The following is a 21,211-nucleotide window of genomic DNA, read 5'->3' as shown; positions in this document are numbered from 1 at the left end:
ATGATTCACCATGCTCATTCAAAATCACACTGTGGGCACTCACTGTTCTGGGAGGAGGCAGCTCTGGGAGGTTTTTCTGTGGGACTGGACTGAACTTTCCAGCTTTTCCATTCTCAAGGCCATCAGCTCGGTCATCTGGGTCAGACAAGAAGGGATACAGAGGTTAAAACAATGTAGAGCTTACATGGAAAAATACATGCTATGCAAAATTTACTTTTATGGGCTTTTAAACTGTTGTATACGGATTTTCCCCATCATTACCTTACTCAGAGTGGTATCTGATTTGTGCCTATTTTATATATCTGCAGCTTACTATGGTAAATGTCACTTTGAAGAGGTGGGTCAGCATTAAAGAATCAGTTCTGCAGTTTTGAACAGGAAATCACTGGATCTGGTTTTGCTCACTGTGCATTGCGTAACTTTTCCAGTGGAGGGTCTGTCAAATGCTTTTCTTCGTGGAGATGTTATTGCTTTGTATGGAATGTTTTACAGTATGGCATTAAACCATTTTATCTTCATGGAGACCAAACCACACTAGGTTACGGGCCAGCTCTGTAGAGAGGCAACCCCACTCACAGTCAGAATGTCTGTTTTTCTAGGTATTATTTTATTTATACATTTATATTTACATATTATTATATTTTTTAGCTATAAAACCACCTGTAATTGAATAAATGTAAGGTAAAGCTGTTTAATGCCATACTGTGGAACATTCCAGGCAGAGCAATGTCATATCCATAGAAACAAGACGGTGACCATCCCCCAACCAAAAAGTAATTTATAGTAGTGTACCTTTAGATCAAGTGTAATTAGTGTCATTTTAGATCAATATAATCCATTCGCACACACAAATGAACGAATGATACACAGATTCAATATAGTGGTCAATTAAGAAAATGTAAAATAATGATCTACATATGTATGTGATTTAAGTTTGTTACTAACTACCATCAAATTATATTCTTCTATGTGAGACCAATAATGTTCTAATGTAATCTTTACTCTTCTCTTCTTTTTAACTTTTCTTCTCTACTACCACATGCATACTACTACCTTTGTACAGACTGTTCTACAACAACTACTACTAAAATAACTGCTGTATCTACTTTAGCACTACTATAATAACTACTGATTCATTTAAAGGGCCCATATTATGCAGTTACAATGTTGTTTCCTCATCAAAAATATACCTGGAGTTTTGTTTTATTTTATTCACACATGTTTATCAATTCTGTATTAGGGGTGGGCGATATCTCGATATTTTTAATACATCGAGATTTTTTTAAAACTCGATATGAATTCTGACATATCTTATATATCGATATAATGCTTATATTCAATTTTGATTTCGCCGCTTCGCTTGTTTGTCTTCTCTGTCGCCGCCCCCGCGCGCCTCCGCCTCCCTGATTTTGTTCGCTGTGTCTCATTCACTCCTCACGATCGCCGTGAACGCCGAAAGTTGCTGCCAGTGAAAAGCTTCTAGCGCCACGAAACTTTTCCACCATTTACAGACAAGGCCATCAGCAGCACATCCTCACATTCCACCAAGTCGTGTCCTTTAGTCCAAAAGAAGTTGAACCGCAAGAGCGGCACGTGGAGTGCGCTGTTTATGCAAATTAGCCATGCGCTTTTTAAGTTTGGTTTCTGTAAAACGTAAACAAGTCTGCGCAAAGCTGCAAAAATAAAATAAAATAAAATAAAAATAACATAAAATAAAATAATTAACACTATAATCTCAAACGGGCTGATGTGGCTCTATAGTCGTTATGCTGTATATCTTGTAAAGTTTAGTAATGTAAATTCTATTTATGCAGGAGATTTTAATTAATAATCTGTTGCAGTGTCACTTGTCCAAAAGTGTTTGGAAACGTTGGGTTTGATCTGCAGTGGATTGTGGGAAACCTCAGAGCTCCTTACTGCTGGATAGGAACATGGATCTGTTAAAATAAGGAACATCCTGAGCTTCTTCTGTTAAAAGAGTTCATGGTTCTGGTTCTGGTCTGGATAACAGAGTTAATGCAAAGATGAGCTTGAGTTGAGTTGAGTTGTTTTATTTATGAATGAAACAAAGGAAATATGTTTGATTTCTTTTATTTGACAGTTAAATTATTATTTATGTAATTAGGTTTTTTTATAATCTTAAATGTTCCTATATGAACTGCCTACCTCTTACACTTAAATCTTTTAAAAAAGGACCTTGTGGAATTTGGCATATTTGTTTTTGCAGTTTTCCGTTTTAGGGGGTTATTTTTTCCTGTACAGATATCGAGATATATATCGTATATCGAGATATAGCAAAATATATCGAGATATATTTTTTGATCCATATCGCCCAGCCCTATTCTGTATATTCAGGCTTCTCTAAAACTGAAAACACTCTGCTCCACCTTGTGATGCCATGTGGTAATGCAGGAAGTACTCCACTGTGTTTTTAAACTCCATGCAGCTTCACTTCAATCATTAGGAGAATTTCACCCCTGAAATCGCCAATCTCTATTGAACAAATGCAGCTGTAAAAGCAGCTGTTAACTTGAAACTATCCCTTCATGATGTCATAAGGTGACTCAGACTGTTTTGAGCTTTGGTGATGAGATGTAAAGTATTACTCAAACATGTGTGAATACACATGCTCAATACTCAAACATGTGGCCATACTGGCTTGTCAAAGCATGATCCCGTCAGATCTCAGAAGATCCACTAACCACTGGGTAAATCAGGTGCCACAGGGGGGTGCCAGTTGTAAAAACTGTTGTTGTGTCCTTAGGCAAGGCACTTCCCCCTCATTGCCTAGTGTGAAAGTGGTGTGTATGTGAGTGATCGTGGTTAGAGGAGCCGATGGCACAGATTGGCAGCCCTGCTTCCATCAGTCTGTCCCAGGGCAGCTGAGGCTACAGTAGTATCTTACCACCAACGGGTATGGAGTGAATGAATAATGCTCTGTAAAGCATCTTTGAGTGTCCAAAAAGCACTATATAAAACTGATGCATTATTATTATTATTTGAATGAAACAAAACACAACCCCAGGTATGTTTTTGATGAGGTAGCAACATTCTAAAATGGCTTAAAGCTCAAAAGAATAAATTTTGTGTACTGTAGGACCTTTAAAGAAAATATAAACAACTCATAAAAGATGTACTAGCTAAAATGATGAGACATTTACTTGGTTTAAACAAAAGCTGTGGTTTTTCTGGAGAAATATAAGGCTGACTAAAACCACATTCTTCAGGAGTGTCCAAACACAACAGAGGTCCAGAGCAGCACACAGGAAGCAGAGAGAGAGGAGGGAGCTCAGATCACAGCTGGAGGCCTTTCTCATGACGGACACCCACTCAAATCCTCTGTCCCATCTGACAGAGAGGGCCAGTGCTATAACCAGGGGCACTGCGTTTGACCTGCAATTCTGACCCCGAATACCAGTATGTTAGGGGAGTTTCACTCAATCTTAATAAAAAGGAAACTCCTCTAAAGGGAATCATGATTTCTCAATTGAATTAAATGTGTCATGGGAACTGTAGCCGGGGGTGTCTATAGAAACTAAATACGTTAACTCAATTTATATTTATGAAGTAATTTCATAAAATCTTGGTTTTTCATGTGCGAAATTTAGAGGATAAAATGTTTTTAACTTATGTCCTAATATTTATTAACAAGGAAGACTGGTGGTAATAGTTTCACAGTATTAGTAACTTCTAAAGATAATGCATCATGAAACTCACACCTTTGCTGTCGTTGACCACAACTTTGTTCATGTAGATATACTCCTCATCTCCACCTGAGTAAAACACAAGACAGAACTGGGTTAGTTGGTTCACAAATAAACTTGTCACTAAGGGTATAATCCCACTTGCACTGGTTTGGTCCAAGTTTGAACCCAGTTTAGAAATACAGACTTGAGTTGGACCTGTTCCTGTCCAGCCCAGGCCTAGACCAGTTTTACTTTCGGGTTTAGTCAAACCCAAATTCACCCAAGTCACAAAACATGTTTGAACAGGAAAGCATGTTTATTGACTGAGGGTAACTGTTTTCATTCTTGGCTTCTCTATCTCTTTCTTTAGTTTTTTTTAATTTTTATTTTTTTAAGAAAATCTTAATCTTTGAATTGTTTTAAGTAAAATTATATATTTATGGTAATAGTGCTATATTTTTGCAAGTATTTTATTTTTTTAAATTTTTGCTTTAAACAATTTGTTCAAAGGATTCTTGTTTTCTCCTCTTCCTATTATTTACTTTGACAGACTGTGTATACGTTCATGCATAGTTTCCTCTGAGGCCATTCTAATGAGAAAATCTTAGTCCTCCTACTATAAGTGCCAAACAAACTTTTATCATGTTTAGTGCAGGGCAGGATTAAAGCTGAACTCCATTCAAACAAGTGGGTCATTGTAGAGACAGACAGGCCCATTGACACCCACTCTGAGTGGGGTGGACATTCACAAGACATTAGTCAGAAACCCTCCCCTGCACAGATACTGCACTGTGTCACTAACATCTTTCAATTTATAGAAGACCATCAGATCCAAGTAAATATATAATTCAAATACTAGGGCCCACCTTTGCCCCCAAATATACACTATGGAAGAATACAGAACAGAGGGAAGATTTTGTTTATAAGAAGTTATTATTATGCCCAAAGAAAACAATAATATTAGCAAACAAAAATAAAAATGGACAGAGGCATTCATATGAAGTAATCTGTTACTGTAAAATATTTATATAAAAGTATTTTGTAAGATATAATTTCTAGAAATTTGAATGAGTGAATGCATCATATCTTAATAGTAAATATGATAAATGAGTTCCTTGTGTTTACTTCACAGTAAAAGTTTTGCAACTGTAAATAAGAAAAACTGAAGAAAAAAACAAAACAAAAAAAGGCCTATAAGCAATGCCTCCCAAATTTCACATAAATCTGTGTACATGTAGGGCACCATGTTTATTGTAATAGGATCAATGCATTTTAGAGTATCCAGAGTATCCAGGGAGGAAATCAAACTACCTCTTGAAATTATTCCTCTTTTGAAAATGATACAAAGGGGGTGTAAGCCAACAGAATAAGATGTTTTGCCTGTACAGTGGAAACAGATTTTTGGGGGGAATAGTTGAAAATGCTATTTATACATTTGCTGCTCAAAGGAAGTCAGCGTCCCCGGAGGATAAGTGCTGCTTTGGAAAAATGATACAGTTTGGAGCCAGTGGAGGAAGTTCGCAGAGTCCAGGACCTGAACATGGAAAAGATAGCGACTGCTGTTTGGGAGAGAGACAGAGGAAGTATAAACTCCACACTGGATTCTTCGAGTTATGAGTGGATGTTTAGAGAAGTGGGTCACAAATTTGGGAAAGGACTAGGCAAAATAAGACTTTCTGTTTTTGGAGATTTGCAATGTAGCAGTTCACTACATGAATCTCAAGGCAATGTGGAGTCACACTATTCACTATATGAAGGACAAATTTCCCTAAAGTACACCTTAAAGGGCCCATAATACACAGTTTTCTGATCTATGGTATAATGTTGTTTCCTCATCACAGACAGGCCTGGAGTTGTGTTTTGTTTCATTCACACATGTTTAATACATAAACCCTGCATATTTAGGTTGAGTTCTTCTATCAATCGTCAAATACAACCTTGTAATGTCATGTGATAACACAGGAAGTGCTTCACTGTGTTTTTAAACTCAATTCATTCAACTTCATTGGCATCATCATTTCAGACTTGGAATTTCCTATCTGTGCTAATCTAAAAGTAGCTAGTAGCTGTTAATTTGAAAACTGCTGCTTCATGACATCACAAGGTAGACCAGAGCATTTTGAGCTTTTGGAGATGTAGACAGAGTAAGGATTCCTCAAATACAACTCCAGCTGTGTTTTTGATGAGGTAGCAGCATTCTAACATTGCTCACAAGAGACAATTTTGTGTAATAGGGGACCTTTAATGATTTATACATATATACATATTTTATTTATATTATTTATACACATACACATATTTACACATACACATATTTTTATGTATTTATCTAACACTTTACTAGCTAAGTCAACTGAGAACACCTTCTCATTTGCAATGATGACCTGGCCAAGAGGCAGTATAAAAAGTCTGTCCAAAAATGTTTCCAAAGACCTAGTTAATGGCACTAAACCAAATAAATAATTCTAACTTTACATGATTATATTTATATAATAATCCAAAACGTAACTGGTCATTTCTGATTATAATTTAATGGGATATTTTAGTTTTGAGACTTAAATCTGCACTGGTTGACATGACCACAATCACACCATAAATCACTTGGGCCCCCCACATGTTTGACCAGTTTCATGCTGAACTTGAGAGTCAGTGAGTAAGAAAAACTAATAGGTTGACAGGATACTTAAACAGCCCATATATCATTAGCCCATGGTCCACTTGGCTTGGAAATATAAAACTAACATGCATTTGATACGAAATATTAGGGATCATTTGTGCAATAAAGTCAACATACAACTCTGGACTTCAGTGTTTTGAATTGACCTTTATTACATTACCATCTTAGTCCATTTATAAAACCACAATGGCTTTTTGATTATTTCTCTCAGACTGAACTGTCAGCTACTTCTGCTCATCCAATTGAAGAAATCATAGAGTGACCGCATACTTGCTTAGCTTGCATGGAGAAACATTAAGCTGCTGCTACAAGCTTGTGAGAACCAAAGCAAGTGTGGTTTCCACTCCAAATACAACCGTCTTTTACAATGTGCCTGCCTTGTTTGATTATGATTCCCATGGATTTTTGGGCCCGTTTGTAATATTCTGTATGTAAATGACTGGCGGTAGGCACTAAAACAGACTTGTAGACAGTGAGGAGCCACTGTGGTACTGCAGATAAGCTGATTGTGGTGATTTTTTGCTGATGTTATCTGGTTGAGAGCTTACACTGAAAGAACAAGTGCATTCATACAAGTCCAATCACTCACATCAGAACTTGGAAGTCTACTGAAACTTCCTCAAATAAAGTTTTAGGTAGCGAAGGGACATGTCTCACTTCCAGATCTGAGATAAGCAATATGAGCTAACTATACTGTTTTACTTAAAGCATGGAAACTATGACATTAGAAAAAAGACAAAATTTTTTCTAACATTTCTAAATGTAACACTTGACTTAACATAATTTTTAATGCTTTTGAAATACATTGTTTATATTTTTGTTTACCTGCAGGTATATTTAATTTGTAGATAAGATGGTGGATGATGATTGCTCTAGGTCAGAGCAAAATTCTTTATAAAGAAGCTTCAATGAATTTTAACACAAAACACATCAACATTGGTATCGGATCGATATCACAATTTTTGCCAAAGTGTTACCTGGTATGGGATTGAAACAAAATCACTGTTATTGCTCATCAGTACCACTGACCCATCACCACCTCCAGTGGTACAACTCTATCCACCCAGTCACCTGAGTACCTGTGCCACCGGTTTTTGAGCATCACTGCTCTAATAGCCTTCAGTTGTCTCTGTCTTCTTTCCATTCTAATGTACAGTGTGAGTGTAGTGTCCATACCAGCTGGTCTTCTGTAGGTCTGCAGCAAGTCGGACAGCAGGCTCTTTTGCACTGTGGCGTTCCCACTCAGGTTCTCTTTGTCCAGGATCAGCAGGAAGCGATGCAGCTCCAGCAGGAGCTGGTCCAGCACTGAGGAGGAAACAAGACAACTCTTAGGAAAGATTATGTACAAAGTAGACTTCTGTAAACTTTTTGTAAAAAGACAAGTTTACTTTTTTAAAATTATGAATGAACATGTTTGATAGAGCACACCTCCCCATTATGCGTTCTTCAAAGTAACTTTATGTTTCTTGGTTTGTTTTCCCATAACCCAACCAATCGACCAGTTTCAAAATTATGACAATTTATGACTGTTGCCATATTAATTAACAAATCAACACTAAATATTGTGGATTTTGAATGGTAAGTTGTCTACAAAATGGCATCATAGAGTCTAACAGGAAGCTGAAATCCATTATTATTCTAACAGACCAACTAACTACAACATGCTACATATTGGGAAGAGAGAATGATCCCACGCAAAGGCACGTCAAGGCCTCTCTTTGTTGATGGATGTGGAGCCAGGGGAGCTCTTACAAGAAAGCAAAATGTTTTAAACTTTTTGAGGGCGACGACATAATAGTTGATATTCAAATTTATAGCTGAAGTTTACCGCAAGGACAATCCTCTTTTGAAGACTTCCGCTGTGAGTGTTAACCATTCTCACTGCTCAACTTTAGTGCTTGGAGCTGTGTTGTGCGTGCCAATATTTTACATGGGAGACAGCCTCCTCAGAGCATTTTCTACTGGCAGGAGTTCACAACCATTCAAACTTTATAACAGGCAGTCGTAGCTCTTTGGCACTTGTCTGTTTAGTGTGAGGTTGTTTTGGGGGACAGATCTGGTTTAGCCAAAGGTCAAGGCCTGAGAGGTGGAGTGGGAGGAGCCAGAGAGGGAGACGGCGGGGGAGAGGGAGGTCACGGTGTCTGAGAGCTCGGCCCCCACACATCCTTTAGGGGTCAGCGCTGAGCTCGTGTGTGTATGGGTAGTCTTTGTGTCTGAGTGCTGTGAATGGCCCCTGCAAAAGTGGGCCTCAATGTAATAGATGGACAACATGGAGGAGATGCACAAGAGGGACTTTGTCAACACAGAAAGACTGAGCGATGAGGGACAGCACGAAGAGTTTGTTATGAATTCTGTAGAGATAATTTTAGAAATTTTCCAATAACAACATTTTTTGTAGGGCTTTTCCACATGGTTGGTTTGTTGTTTGAGTAATCAAAAGTAAACAGGATGAAAATGAACTGTGCCAAATTTTCAGAAAAAAGTAACTGGCACCAAGTGAAAGGGCAAAAGGTGCACTGTGTAACTTTCCTAGAGTGGGGTTTACTACCTGCTAACCTGATTCATCGGTTTCACGTTGTAGAAACCATCTGATCTTGATGGCGGGTACTTTTTAAAATTTAACCAGTCGCTGCTATTTGGTCATGACATACGTAATGCGCCGCTAACAGGGCTAACTGGTATATTAAGCTTTTCCCAAATCCCGTAGGAAGAAGGGCAATAACATCTTTCCCTTTGATAAAATTCAATTGACATTCTCTTTGTTCCGGTTTTAAATCCTCGATCTTGGGAATCGTTTCCAACACAGAATGTATGGCTCTTCCCTGATTGGCTGGTGCCCGAACTCGCACTTCCGGGTTTTTGCGAATCGTCTAGTGTATTCTGATTCCTGACCTAGTCGCCAGAAAGAAATGAAATTGAGCACCAGCTTGGCTAACTACATGCTGCTCACCATGGAGATGATATTGCTGCTGAAAAGAGTCACCTCTCCACAGATCTGACTTACTGAGTACTTGGAAATGAAGATATGTTTAAAGCTATATTGTGGAACTTTCCAAGCAAAGCAGTAAAATCTGGACAGTCCACTAGATCTGTAGATAGTTACATACTAATACTTTAAACTAATTTAGCTATGAACCAAAAGATTCCAACCAGCCATAAAAAGTACAAAGAAATAATTTAAGGGAGTGTGACGTCAACCATAGCGTTCAGCTCCAGTCAAATGAAGCTCATCGAGGCTCGCAGTTAAAGGAGCAATCTGGAGTGTGGCTGCTGATATATATCTTGATTTACAGACAAAATAATAAAAACAACAGGCTCACCAGAGCAGGTTAATACATACATTTTAAGACCAAATTCTATAAAACTGACACCTTTTGTTGGCCTTATCTCGAAACATTTCTAGCTCAGGCTATTTATCTCTACTCATTTTCTCACTTCAAAGACCTCACTGCTTGATGCAGCACGGTAAGTGTGAGATCCTGGTTTGCTTCCCTTTTCACTAAATGACGTAAGTTTTCCCCCAAAGCGGTATCAAGCTGTGGTGTTTTTCAAAAGGACTCCTACTCAAGCTGAGTCAACTTCTACTGGGCGGTACCACTACATGACACATATAGGTCTAGTAATTAAAAACACCTTCAATAATACTTCTCCAGAGCTACAGATTAAACCCCCATATTGTTTTGTTACTCATGTTTAGGCCGTGAGTGCGAATCTAAACATTTTTCCAGCTTTTCCTCCTCCTGTGTTTGCAGAGATTGACTCAGATGGCCTTTTGGAGGAGAGGACCATGGGAAACGGAGTCAGCTGACTGCGGTCTACAGCAGGGCCACAGTCTCCATAGCGACGTGCCTGGACCAGTGCCCACTGCACATCCAGACTGACCACAGCTTAACCCATACAGGAACCATTACATTCAACAGAACCAGGCCACTACACAGGTTTAAGAGTCACAACAGTAGGAGTAGTAACAGTAAAATGAGTGTTGAATTTGAATTATTATTATTAAATGTGCTGACTGTTTGTATTTTTTAGTTTTGCGTTGCATTGCTCTTTCAAGATACTAAGGGGATAAACAATTTCTAATAGAAAAGTAGCTTTTTCAATCACACTATATTTATAATATATAACTGTATTACATTAAAAAAAATTGCAAAAGAGTCAAACGGCGAAATTTTTTTAACAGGCTTCTCCAGATTAGTAGCATATACAACAGTTAATGATACACGGTATAGTTAGCAGCAGTGAGAGTTTTATTTTAGTTATTTTTATTTTTTTGAGAAAGCTACAGCACTTCTCTTAAGGTTGAACCAAGATAAAAGTGTTAGTTTAAAAAAAGTTAACAATACAAGAAATTTACCCCTGTGCATTATGTTCCATTTCTTCTCTGTTTGTGATATGCTATAAGTTTATCAGTTATATCAATCTTGCATTTAAATTGTAACTGGTCACAAAAGAACTTGACCCACATGGATTTTTGGGGGCCGGTATAAAGCCTGGGAAAGCTGATATGGCTGATAAGAATAGTGTTTAATGCACCTCAATTTTCAGCTATCACAAAGATTGCATATCCAAAAACATATTTAATATATCCAGTGTAAATATATTATTAGATACTGTATGTCACAGTGTTCAACACTGACCTACAGTTACAGCTGCTGTATGGGCAAGGCTGTGTTAAATATTCATTTTAGCACAGTCAATCTGGTTAAACCATGGAATAATCAAAATATGAAGCTTTCAAAGTAGTTATAACATAGCGTGATACCAGTCCTATTCTTTACTTTTTATTCTAGATGTTGCGTATGTGTAGCAGACCCCTGGTATGCTTATAGATATTCAAAGTACTCCTTCATCTCCAAATGTCTGTTTATGCTCCAGGATAAGGTCGGTTCCCATGATGCAATGATATTTGTTTATACTCTTTTATGTCTATGGTTTTGATCCATGTTGGAAAAAGTTAATATAGAGTTCACAAAGAAAACAGATAAAAGTTTACAGAATTATAATTTATATTCTAGTGATGCAATAATAGCGAGTGCAATGCAATGGCTGGTCTTCAGGCCTGTCTGAGGTCTGCTCAGGACTTCCTCTCTTCTCTGAATCATGTGATATTTTCGGATGCACCACAGATGTGCTCCCATGCTTTCTTTAGCTGCCACTGCCACATCCACCCCTCTATAACAAATGAGACTGTTAAGTTATCCCTTTTTCTGTTGTACATCTGCATGGTTTAACTTTTTTTTTTTTAATCCTTCAGTCATCCAGGTAGGGTCTACTGCATATTAATGCCATACTGTGGAACATTCCAGGCATATCACTAATTGCATGAAGACAAGCACATAACAGATCCTCCCATAGAAAAGTTACACCGTTAAAATGCATCACTTCAGAGATTTCTATTAATTCACCTCCTTTATTTAGTAGAGATGTTAGTTTATTTGTGGAACAAAAAAGAAAGTGAAACTACATTTAATACCACAACAAACAAGAGACAAAGTACTCTTTCAAAAATTCCAGCAATTGTACGTTGAGTGTGCCATATAATACTTCATTTCACATGCATTTGTAAATGTTCTATTGCACAAGATTTAGTGCATCCTTATATTCTTGCACCCGTATTTTGTTTGGACAAAGTCCTAAAGTTACAATAACAGTGAAAAGTGGGAAACCTCGATAGTGACCAATGTGGACATGCATCTGTCTGCCTGAAGCCACACTTTCTCTTGGCATTTTTCTGACTTACAATGACTCCAGGCTGTTTACTACCAAGGCCAGCCTTACAACAACACACTATACTGTATACGGTAACAGCAACAGCAGCAACTGGCCCCAAGTCTTGACCTTCACATATATGGACAAATGTTCCAGTCCATTACCTTGTACTTCCCATAATGTTCTATAAACTCCACAATTAGCGACATAAATCTTGCAAATAATAAACACCACACATTTGAGGTAATTACGCCATATGGAAATGGGGATACAACAACAACAATGCCGAGCCTGCACTTTTGTGAACAAATCACTACTGCAAGGAATTTTCCCATTTGTAAAGATTAAGTAATGACACAATGTTAAATGAGCTATAGCACTAACTGCATTCTTCGCTCTTCCGCTCATAAAACTGCTTTTGCAACACAAAGAGCAATTTATAAATCACAGCCTTCTAGTCATAACATTTATTAAGATTTACTTATGGGCAAATTTTATATGGCAGGAGAGACAGGAGAGATGTAAGTACAAATATTTTTTCTAAGAGTATTGAAGTATCGTACTGCACTGTAACAAAAAATATGAATAGGATATTTTGAATTTGTAGTTATTAAATTTAAGATTTTAATATTCTGAGGATAAGCCAAAAGACTGAAATGAAAAATGAATGAAGCATGAAACAATATGATGACTTGAATAGTTTTGGTTTTCCTCTTAAATGAACACAGCTGTGGGAGGGGACTGTGCGGACATGGCTAGATTAGTCCAAGCTGTATTTGGGATGTGTTGCCATAGAAACTCAACTTCTAATTTGGAGATTTAAAGGTTGTCTGATAACAGCAAAGAAAGGACAAAAGAGGACAAGTGGGTAAAATAAGGTCAAGAGGGGTACACTTTGAGGCAGTGTTTGTAAAGGAACTAATCATTATCAGACTCTTCCTTGTTAAAAGCTGTAGAGCATTGATCTCTCCCTAAACAAGGCAATACTCTATTTACTAAATCCAAACAGAAAACAGGCTATTATCTTGTTTGGCAAATCCAGAACCGTATCTTTTTGCATTTTTTTATACAGATTGACATTAGCCTCGTCCCCACTCCCTTCTTTGCATCTCCAGCCTGGTCAAATGTGATCGTGCAGGCAGATTTGTTTTGTTTGTTTTGGAAATGAAGGAGCTTATTGGTTACATATCATTTACAAAAAAATAAAATAAAATCTTATTTCTCTTACCTCAGATGAACAGAGTTTAGTGCTTTCCTTATTGATTCTGCAGATATTCACCATGCTTTTCAGTACCCTGGGATCGATCACTAGCCAGGTTGGCGCCAACTAGTGCCTCCGCTCAATTTTATGTCTCTCCAGCGACTAGATCAGGGATCAGAATACACTAGATGGTTCGCAAAAACCCCAGAAGTGCAAGTCCAGGCACCAGTCAGTCAGTGAAGAGCCAAGCATTCTGTGTTAGCAACGATTCCCGAGATTGAGGATTCAAAGCCTGAACAAAGAGAATGTTAAGTGAATTTTATCAAGGGGAAAGACGTTATTGGCCTTCTTCCTAAGGGATTTGGGAAAAGCTTAATACACAGTTACACAGGCTACAGGTAGCCCCATTAGCAGTGCATTACATACGTCCTGACCAAATAGCAGCGATTGGTTAAATGAAAAAAGTACCAGAATACTGTTGAGCAAATGAATTCTAATGCTGCATTGTCAGACGGTTTCCACAAAGTGAAACCGGCTGATGAATCGGGGTAATCAATCACACCCATTTAAAAATTGGGAGATTCTCCAGTGACCAAACTAAGATCTTCATAAAATATTGAAGAACTGAATATTCTGGATCCCAGGTAACTCATTATCACAGTATCGGGGTACATTTTAATGTTTTTAATGTTATTGGGAGCATTTATTCAGTTGCAAGTATTTTTATTGCTCAAAGATACTTAGAAAATATGCATTATTACTTTGAGTTGGCTTAACTTCTTCACAGATCTGACGTGGTAACTTGGCCTGGTAGTTTAATGCCATACTGTGAAACATTCTAATTTTCAAGAAAAGCAGGTGGCAAACTCCCCACCAGAAAAGTTACAAGGTGCGATGAACAATAAAGCCATTTCATCAGTACACTCAGTAAAAAAACATTTAACTTCCTTGTTTACAATAATCAAGCAAACTGCATCATTATCATTAACCTGGCTCCCATTGGAATGAGATAAAGACAAGGAAATTCAGCTGCTTGTGTGTGCAAACTTATGACCAGCATTGAAATCTTGATAAGTTTCCAGTTGAACTTTTACAAATGTTCTAGTTCAGACATTTTAGCAGCAGAAAGGCCCACACTGCTCTTTCATCTATTACTGAGTCCTGTTTTTATTCACAGCACAGCGCTCCCACAGCTCTGCCCTGCTCTTCTCATCCTTCAGATCTCACTTATATTGAGTCTTGGTCCAGGGAGAGATCAAGTCATACTTACTGTAGTTCAAACATGCTAAGAGCCAGCATGCAAAAGCCAAAGGAATTTTGTTGAAGATTCATGGTTACTTGCACAAAAAGAAATAGGGCAGGGTAATAAAAGTGGTCAATATCTTTTTTACAACAACTCACAACTCTAAAACGAATTTATGTTTGAGCTGCAGCATTACTGAGGCAGTCACCCTATTTTACAGCAATGAAAAAAATACCATTATAGTTTTGGTTTCTGCAGGTGCACTAAGGAGTTAAAGGTGCAATATGTATTTTTTGTGGTTTGCCTGGTATATTCAGTCTTGCATTTTTCAATTATAGGTGTTTTTGTAGCTCAAAAATCCCTTGAAAAATATGCATTCTTGCTTGCCTTTGCACAGATCTGACTTGTAACTTGATCTGTGGGTGTCACTAGCTTGTCTGCATGGAGATAACACTTAAATGTCTGTATTGTGGAACATTCCAAGCAAAACAATAACATCTCCATGGTGACAAGCAGGTGACGGACCCTCCATCAGTTTGGATTTGTGAGGAATAGTACATCTTTAAAGTCAGTTGATTTGCAAACATGCTATGAAAATAAAGAAGTCAACTCTCATTGTAATTTCATACAAAGGGTTAAAGTAGTTAATCTTGTAATTGTTGTACCACACTACTGTAAGTGTCTTGATGAGAGAAACCAGGGAAGACATTACGAGTATCTGCTGGCATAAAAACTCAGTAGGAAGAGTGCCTTGAAGTCCTCACATAAAAAGCACAGATACTACAAATCCATTACAAGTGTATGGGCTTAGTGTTTTCCTGCTAACACAAGTTACAGTCCAGCTCCGATCCAAACTCCTGTAACCCATAAAATTAAGTAGCACTTTTGATGTGTTGAAATTGAACTTGCCCCAAAGCCTAGAGGGGCAAAAGGGGCAAACTTGGAGTCTCCTGTCAGGAAGGCCGACTTTCTTTTCATCATTTTTATAGCTGGGCCCAGCTTCCTGAATTACCCTCTGTGCGGCGGCTCCCTGTGGATAAGTACATACCATGACACAGGCTGGGAGCGGCAGACCTCATGCCAGTCGCCATGGCCTACATCTCAGACTGCCTCAGGACCGCTGTGGGGAGGTCCAAGCCACAAAACCCACATTGTCAAACGGTACTGAGACTGAGAATCACCTCTGTTCCACATACAGGCGGTTGTATGGTATTAATCATGATGCAACGCCGGAAAAGCTTTTAAGATTTCTCTCAGGGGTGACTTATTAACTTATTAACGGTTAATGAATTTGCTATTTAAAGGTGCACTGCGTAACATTTCTAGTGGAGGGTGCCCACCTGCTTGTCTCCATGTAAATGTTATTGCTTTGTCTAGAATGTTCTGTAGCAGAGTCATTGTTTTGCAAGTCTCAAGTAAGTCTCAAGTTTTTGACCTCAAGTCTGAGTCAAGTCCCAAGTCAAATATAGGCAAGTCCAAGTTGAGTTTCGAGTCACTGGCTTATAAGTCCAAGTCAAGTCCAAGTCGTCTGCTTTGAGCTTCAAGTCATTTCAAGTCTTTAAGCCAAAGTACCAAATATATCTTAGATTTTTACAATTTATATGATTTTTAAGATAAATTGTACTTAGTAATTATTTATGAATATTTATAGAGTATATTGGAGTTGTAGAAATGCAAATTTTTAAATGTTTTGACAAGATCTTACTGTGAATCATTATGGTCAGAATAAAACTAATTCTGATTTAAAAGTTCTTCTCAAGTCTTCTCAAGTCTCAAGTCACTCAATTCTGAGTCAAGTCCCAATTCATTGATCTTCAAGTCCAAGTCGAGTCCCAAGTCATTTTGTCAAGTCAAGTCTCAAGACCTAAAAATAGTGACTCAAGTCTGACTCGAGTCCAACCTCTGTTCAGAACCTCTGTTCTGTAGTATAGAGTAAACCTATCTATAACAAGGGAGACAAACTGGTTAGAGCACAATACTACATTATAATTAAAATCTGTGGAGAGCTGCCGCTTTCTCAGAAGGAATGTGTTTTTGAGCAATAGAAACACCCGTAAAGAATAAATGCGAGCATTCCAAGGAAAGTGATAACATCTTCATGGAGACAAGAAGGTACTGGACCCGCCACCAGAAAGGTTACACAGTGCACCTTTAAGTGGCTAAATTATACCAGCAGATATTTAAAGTTTAAAAGCGTTTATGATAACAGTAGCTAAACCTCCAATCCCAAATCACTAAGAAAGCACTTAAGTCTGATTACAAGACCATTACAAGCACCACTAGCATTTGCTACTTATACCACTATTAATACTGATGACTTTGAAGTTCAGAATACTTTCAACTGATTTGTTTCTAACCTTTCATTGTGTAGAAAAAGTAAGTCAAATTAATTTATGATTGTATTCTGCAGATTCTGGTTGGAGTGTCAAAGCATCAAATGAAGAACTGTAACTAAAACCATCACTCTGGATTACAGCGTCTTTGTGAAAACACAGCTGCATTGAACCTGAAGCCAATGTGATGATCAAGGCACATTTTGGTCCACATTGAAATCCAGGATCACAGAGAAAAACAAGAGCAAAGACTGAAGTATAATCCACTGACCGGCAATAGAGAAGACGAGCAATAATAAACAACAAAAGGATAGGTTAGAACAATAATTTTAGGTTTATTTTTTAAGAGAACGGATTTGAATGGTAAATAGAAATGTATGTATGCATTTTGTGTGTTCTTAGAATGCTTTTTGGATATTCAAAGATGCTTTATAATGTACGCTGCTCTGGGTAGACTAACAAAGACCAGGCTGCCAATCTGCGCCATCTGCCCCTCTGACCACTCATGGACACACCACATTGGTCCTAAGCAAAGTGGGTAAAGTGTCTTGCTTAAGGATTCAACAGAAGCCCGCACTGCCAAGGAAATAGAAATGTTTAAAAGATTACTATCAACACAAGCTTTGAGACAATGCACAAAAGTACCCTTTTCCAACCACATTTCTTTTTCAGGATTTTCCCCACCTACCCAAAGCTTTTAGTACAGTCACAGCATTCTCTGGAGATAAGCTTATGATCATTTAAAAGTGGTCTCTAAGAAAACATAAAAACAAACTTACAGCAAAGAGTAAAGTGATATATACAAGTGATAATATTGCCCATCTCTATGCCCATTTACTTCCAATTGCGCAATAAATACATCACAAGATTAGTGACCACAAGCCTGTGTAATTGACTTAAAACTGAACACTTAACTCTTTAATTCTAGACAAGTCTCAACAGTAACTTCCTAAACTTGAGCCATGGACCAACCAGCAAAGGTCTCGCAATAAAAACACTGCTCCAGGTGGTTTCGCTTATCCGCAGCTCGTCATCACTGGTGAGAATGTGACATGGATCCCCTCTGCAGTGAAACCAGCTTCTGCACTCAAGCAATATCAAACAATGCATCGCTTTGTCATTGGCTTCCCTGATTCTTCCCAGGTCCCCCTTCCAGATACATGCCTGAAGCTATTACTATCTGATTTAATGTGACCTGTTCTCGATATGCACAGCTGCCAAAGGACTCTCCCAGCATTGCTCCAATAGTTGTGCCGTCACTGTAGAAAGGGTGGACCAGCCGACTGCCTTGCATCACTGTCAGCTTGTGTATTTCCTCCCATTGAGTTAAAGCCACATGTTTGCTGTCTTCTCCCAGTCATTTCTCACTCTTTAACAGCCACGCAACAGTAGATAAGAAACACATGAATGTAGGCCAATGCGGTTAACAAGAAGGTAACCTTGTGCAACGGTGTTAAGAGGTGTACATGACAATAATGTACTAATTTGTCATTTGTAGAGTTATTGCATAGTTGAAGGATGTATTTGTGATAATGATTTTTACAGGGGAGAGTATCCTGGTGTCTTCAATATGTTTTTGGTTTGAATTTAATAAAGGGATTACAAACGTGTGAATGTGAAATAGGGTCATATGTGTTAAATACTGTAAAATGTGTAATATTAAACACATTATACTTGTTTGTTGTAGATGTTTTTGTTGCTTATCGTAACAACAATCCTAGCAACTTTTTCAAAATTCAAAGTCACATTATATTGCATTACAAAACCACTTAAAATACTTGCTGAAGGTAGGCTGAACATATCTATGGCTGCCTTGAGGCTACCTGACAGTGATGTGGCTGCCAATCTTCACAATCAATAACATTTAGACTAGGGTGAGGTCCAAAATATATCTTTGTTTAACCTCAATTTGAATAAAGTAGCATTGTGAAAGATCTATTAAGTACATACGTAGGCTATTTCAAAATAGTTGTATGCACTAACAACAACCCCATTCAACAAGTTTTTAACCAAAATTTCTACATCCTGCCTCTGCCCAACCCGCCTCCATAAAGCCACAGGGGGCGCTCATTTGGCTGGAAGCAGTGCACAGGTTAAAGGACAGCTGACCCATCACTACCTGACCTCATTATGGTCCCACTCAGGGATGCCGAGACAATAAGCGGCACGTATTTACCTGTTGACGTCCAGATAGTTTGACTTTGTTTTGTATCTTTGGCCTGCAGTCTGTGTTTGTGTCAATCAGGATGTATTAAATGGCCTTGCGCATCCTACATGGACAAATAACCACAGGAATTTGAAGAATGCCCATGGGAACAATGTTGCAGCTATTGAAACTCGTCACCAACCACTATGCAATCCGTAATCTCAAACAAGAACAAATAATATGACTAAACTTTAAATACTGTTGAAAGATGTGGTCAATTGTTTACTGTAAGTACAGCCTTGGAACTGGGCTCAAATCCGGATAGACAGCAAAACCCCAAACATCCGCTTTTTTCTGTATCTTTCATCAAATACTTTCAAACGTTGTACAGGGATTACTGTGGTATTTTTTGTTCACTTTGATCACCTTAAAGATGCCGAAGTAATTGCACTAGTCTACTTTTCTCTCTCGCTTAGTGTATTGTTTTGAAACAGGTGCGAGCATGCGAGATACTCCACAGATAAGTCAAGTAGCACAATTTACATTTTTACGCACGGGTCATTGCACGATTCCCTTAGATTGTGAACGCTGAAGTGGGGACAAGTGATGTACATTTTTATAAAATCGTAAAACTTTTCAAAAAATAATGGTCTTACCTTTGTGCTTCTCCATTCCACGGCGGTGTCACTCCCGCGTTTCGCTTCTCATAAACTCAAAACTGTGCGTAAAAGTTAGCCAGACGTCAACAAGTTTCCGTCAGGACAGAGATGCGGGCCGTGTTGTCTGTGATCACCGGACGCTCCCGTTTATTTCCAACTCCAACTCACTGACTGTCTGGCTGTCTGTGTCTGTGTGACTGAGGGCAGGACAGCGACGTACAGTGGGAGACGGGTTTGGCGCAACAGCAGCGCTCTCCTGTGACTCGTCCGGCTGTCCCTCCTATTTGAGGCTGCAGCATCCAAAAAGCAACTAGATGAGACACATAAAGCTGCCGTGGTTTAAACTTGAGACGTAGATGCCATGAGGATAAACAAATAATAACAAATAACAATAGGCTGCGACTACAACTAATAGTAATACTGCAGCTATAAATCTTTATGTTTTCCTGTCTCTTCTGTACATCTAGACACATGTGTGAATCATTGCTGACATTTGTTAACAGTGCCAGAAACAAATGTCATCAATTATTAAATCTTTAATCAAACACAAGAAAATGTAATTAATAAAATGTATGTTTCAATAATAATACAACAATATTTGCCACCAAAAGGAATTACTTTACTGCAACTACATGTGGGATGCAAAGGAAAAAGTAAAACACTGTACTCTGGTTTTATAAATTCTTAAAAAGTAAATCTCTTTCTGTTGACACTCCAGGTTTTACAGCCCATTGTCTCACACAGAGCATATTTTATTTGAGTTGCTCATCTTCTTCCCTTTACCTCCCAACACAAAATGTCTGTTCTGATCAAATGCATTTTACCAGATGTGATTTTTTTTTTTTGGAAAGCCCCCCTCAAAAAGTGAATTTCTCCGCCTAAATAAACACTTGCCCCCCTCCTGTGGGAGAATCACGACCGTGTGGAGGTATGAGAGGAATGCAGAGTAACACAACATACTCCACGAGATGATTAAAACACACAAGGACAAACTGACTTTTTCGACGCTATAGCTTTCTGTAGTCCCAACAATAAGGCAGTGCAGGCGATAATGTGTTGAAACAGTCGAGGGCCAAGTGCTTAGTGGTTTAAGTTGCAAAAACAGCAGAATGAAGTCCCACCCAGTACAAGCCACAGCAAATAAAGCTCAGAGACTAGGCCATAGTCACCAGTGATGTCATGATGCTGTTAATGATATACTTTCTATAAGCTCCGTACTCCAGACAGGAAGGGAGGGGGCTTTTGGCGTTTTTATGGTATGTACTCATCTTTGCCAATTGTAGAAAAGCAGAGGAATCAAAGTTTCATCTAAAAGCAGTCAACTAACCTATATGTGTAAAAGGTGGAGTTAAAAGTTTTGAAAAGAAGTGCAAGGCCATGACCTATTGAATAAAGTATATGAAGCAAGCAGAAATACGTATTAGTATTAGTATTAGTATTAGTATTAGTATTAGTATTAGCAGTAGTAGTAGTAGTAGCAGTAGTAGTAGTAGCAGGAGTAATAGTGTTAGGAGTAATAGCAGGAGTAGGAGTAGGTCATACTTTGGGACATTT

General features: G+C 38.2%; 1 protein-coding gene across 1 annotated transcript in view; it reads right to left on the bottom strand.

Annotated features, from left to right (window-relative positions):
* The window catches only part of afap1l2 (actin filament associated protein 1-like 2), a 41,612-nt gene extending 21,670 nt beyond the window's left edge, over positions 1-19,942 (bottom strand). Inside the window, exons 1-4 of the mRNA XM_020918390.2 lie at positions 19,655-19,942; positions 7,540-7,668; positions 3,720-3,773; positions 44-135 (exon numbers count right to left, since the gene is read on the bottom strand). Coding sequence (XP_020774049.2) covers positions 44-135; positions 3,720-3,773; positions 7,540-7,668; positions 19,655-19,670 — 291 coding nt within the window. The 5' untranslated portion in view covers positions 19,671-19,942. The remainder of the gene's footprint in view (positions 1-43; positions 136-3,719; positions 3,774-7,539; positions 7,669-19,654) is intronic.
* Positions 19,943-21,211: the final 1,269 nt, after the last annotated feature.

This window comes from Boleophthalmus pectinirostris, unplaced genomic scaffold (genome assembly GCF_026225935.1).
Source record: "Boleophthalmus pectinirostris isolate CB_2022bp ecotype Guang Dong unplaced genomic scaffold, ASM2622593v1 HiC_scaffold_14, whole genome shotgun sequence".
Taxonomy (NCBI): domain Eukaryota; kingdom Metazoa; phylum Chordata; class Actinopteri; order Gobiiformes; family Gobiidae; genus Boleophthalmus; species Boleophthalmus pectinirostris.
This window is presented reverse-complemented; position numbering and strand designations above follow the sequence as displayed.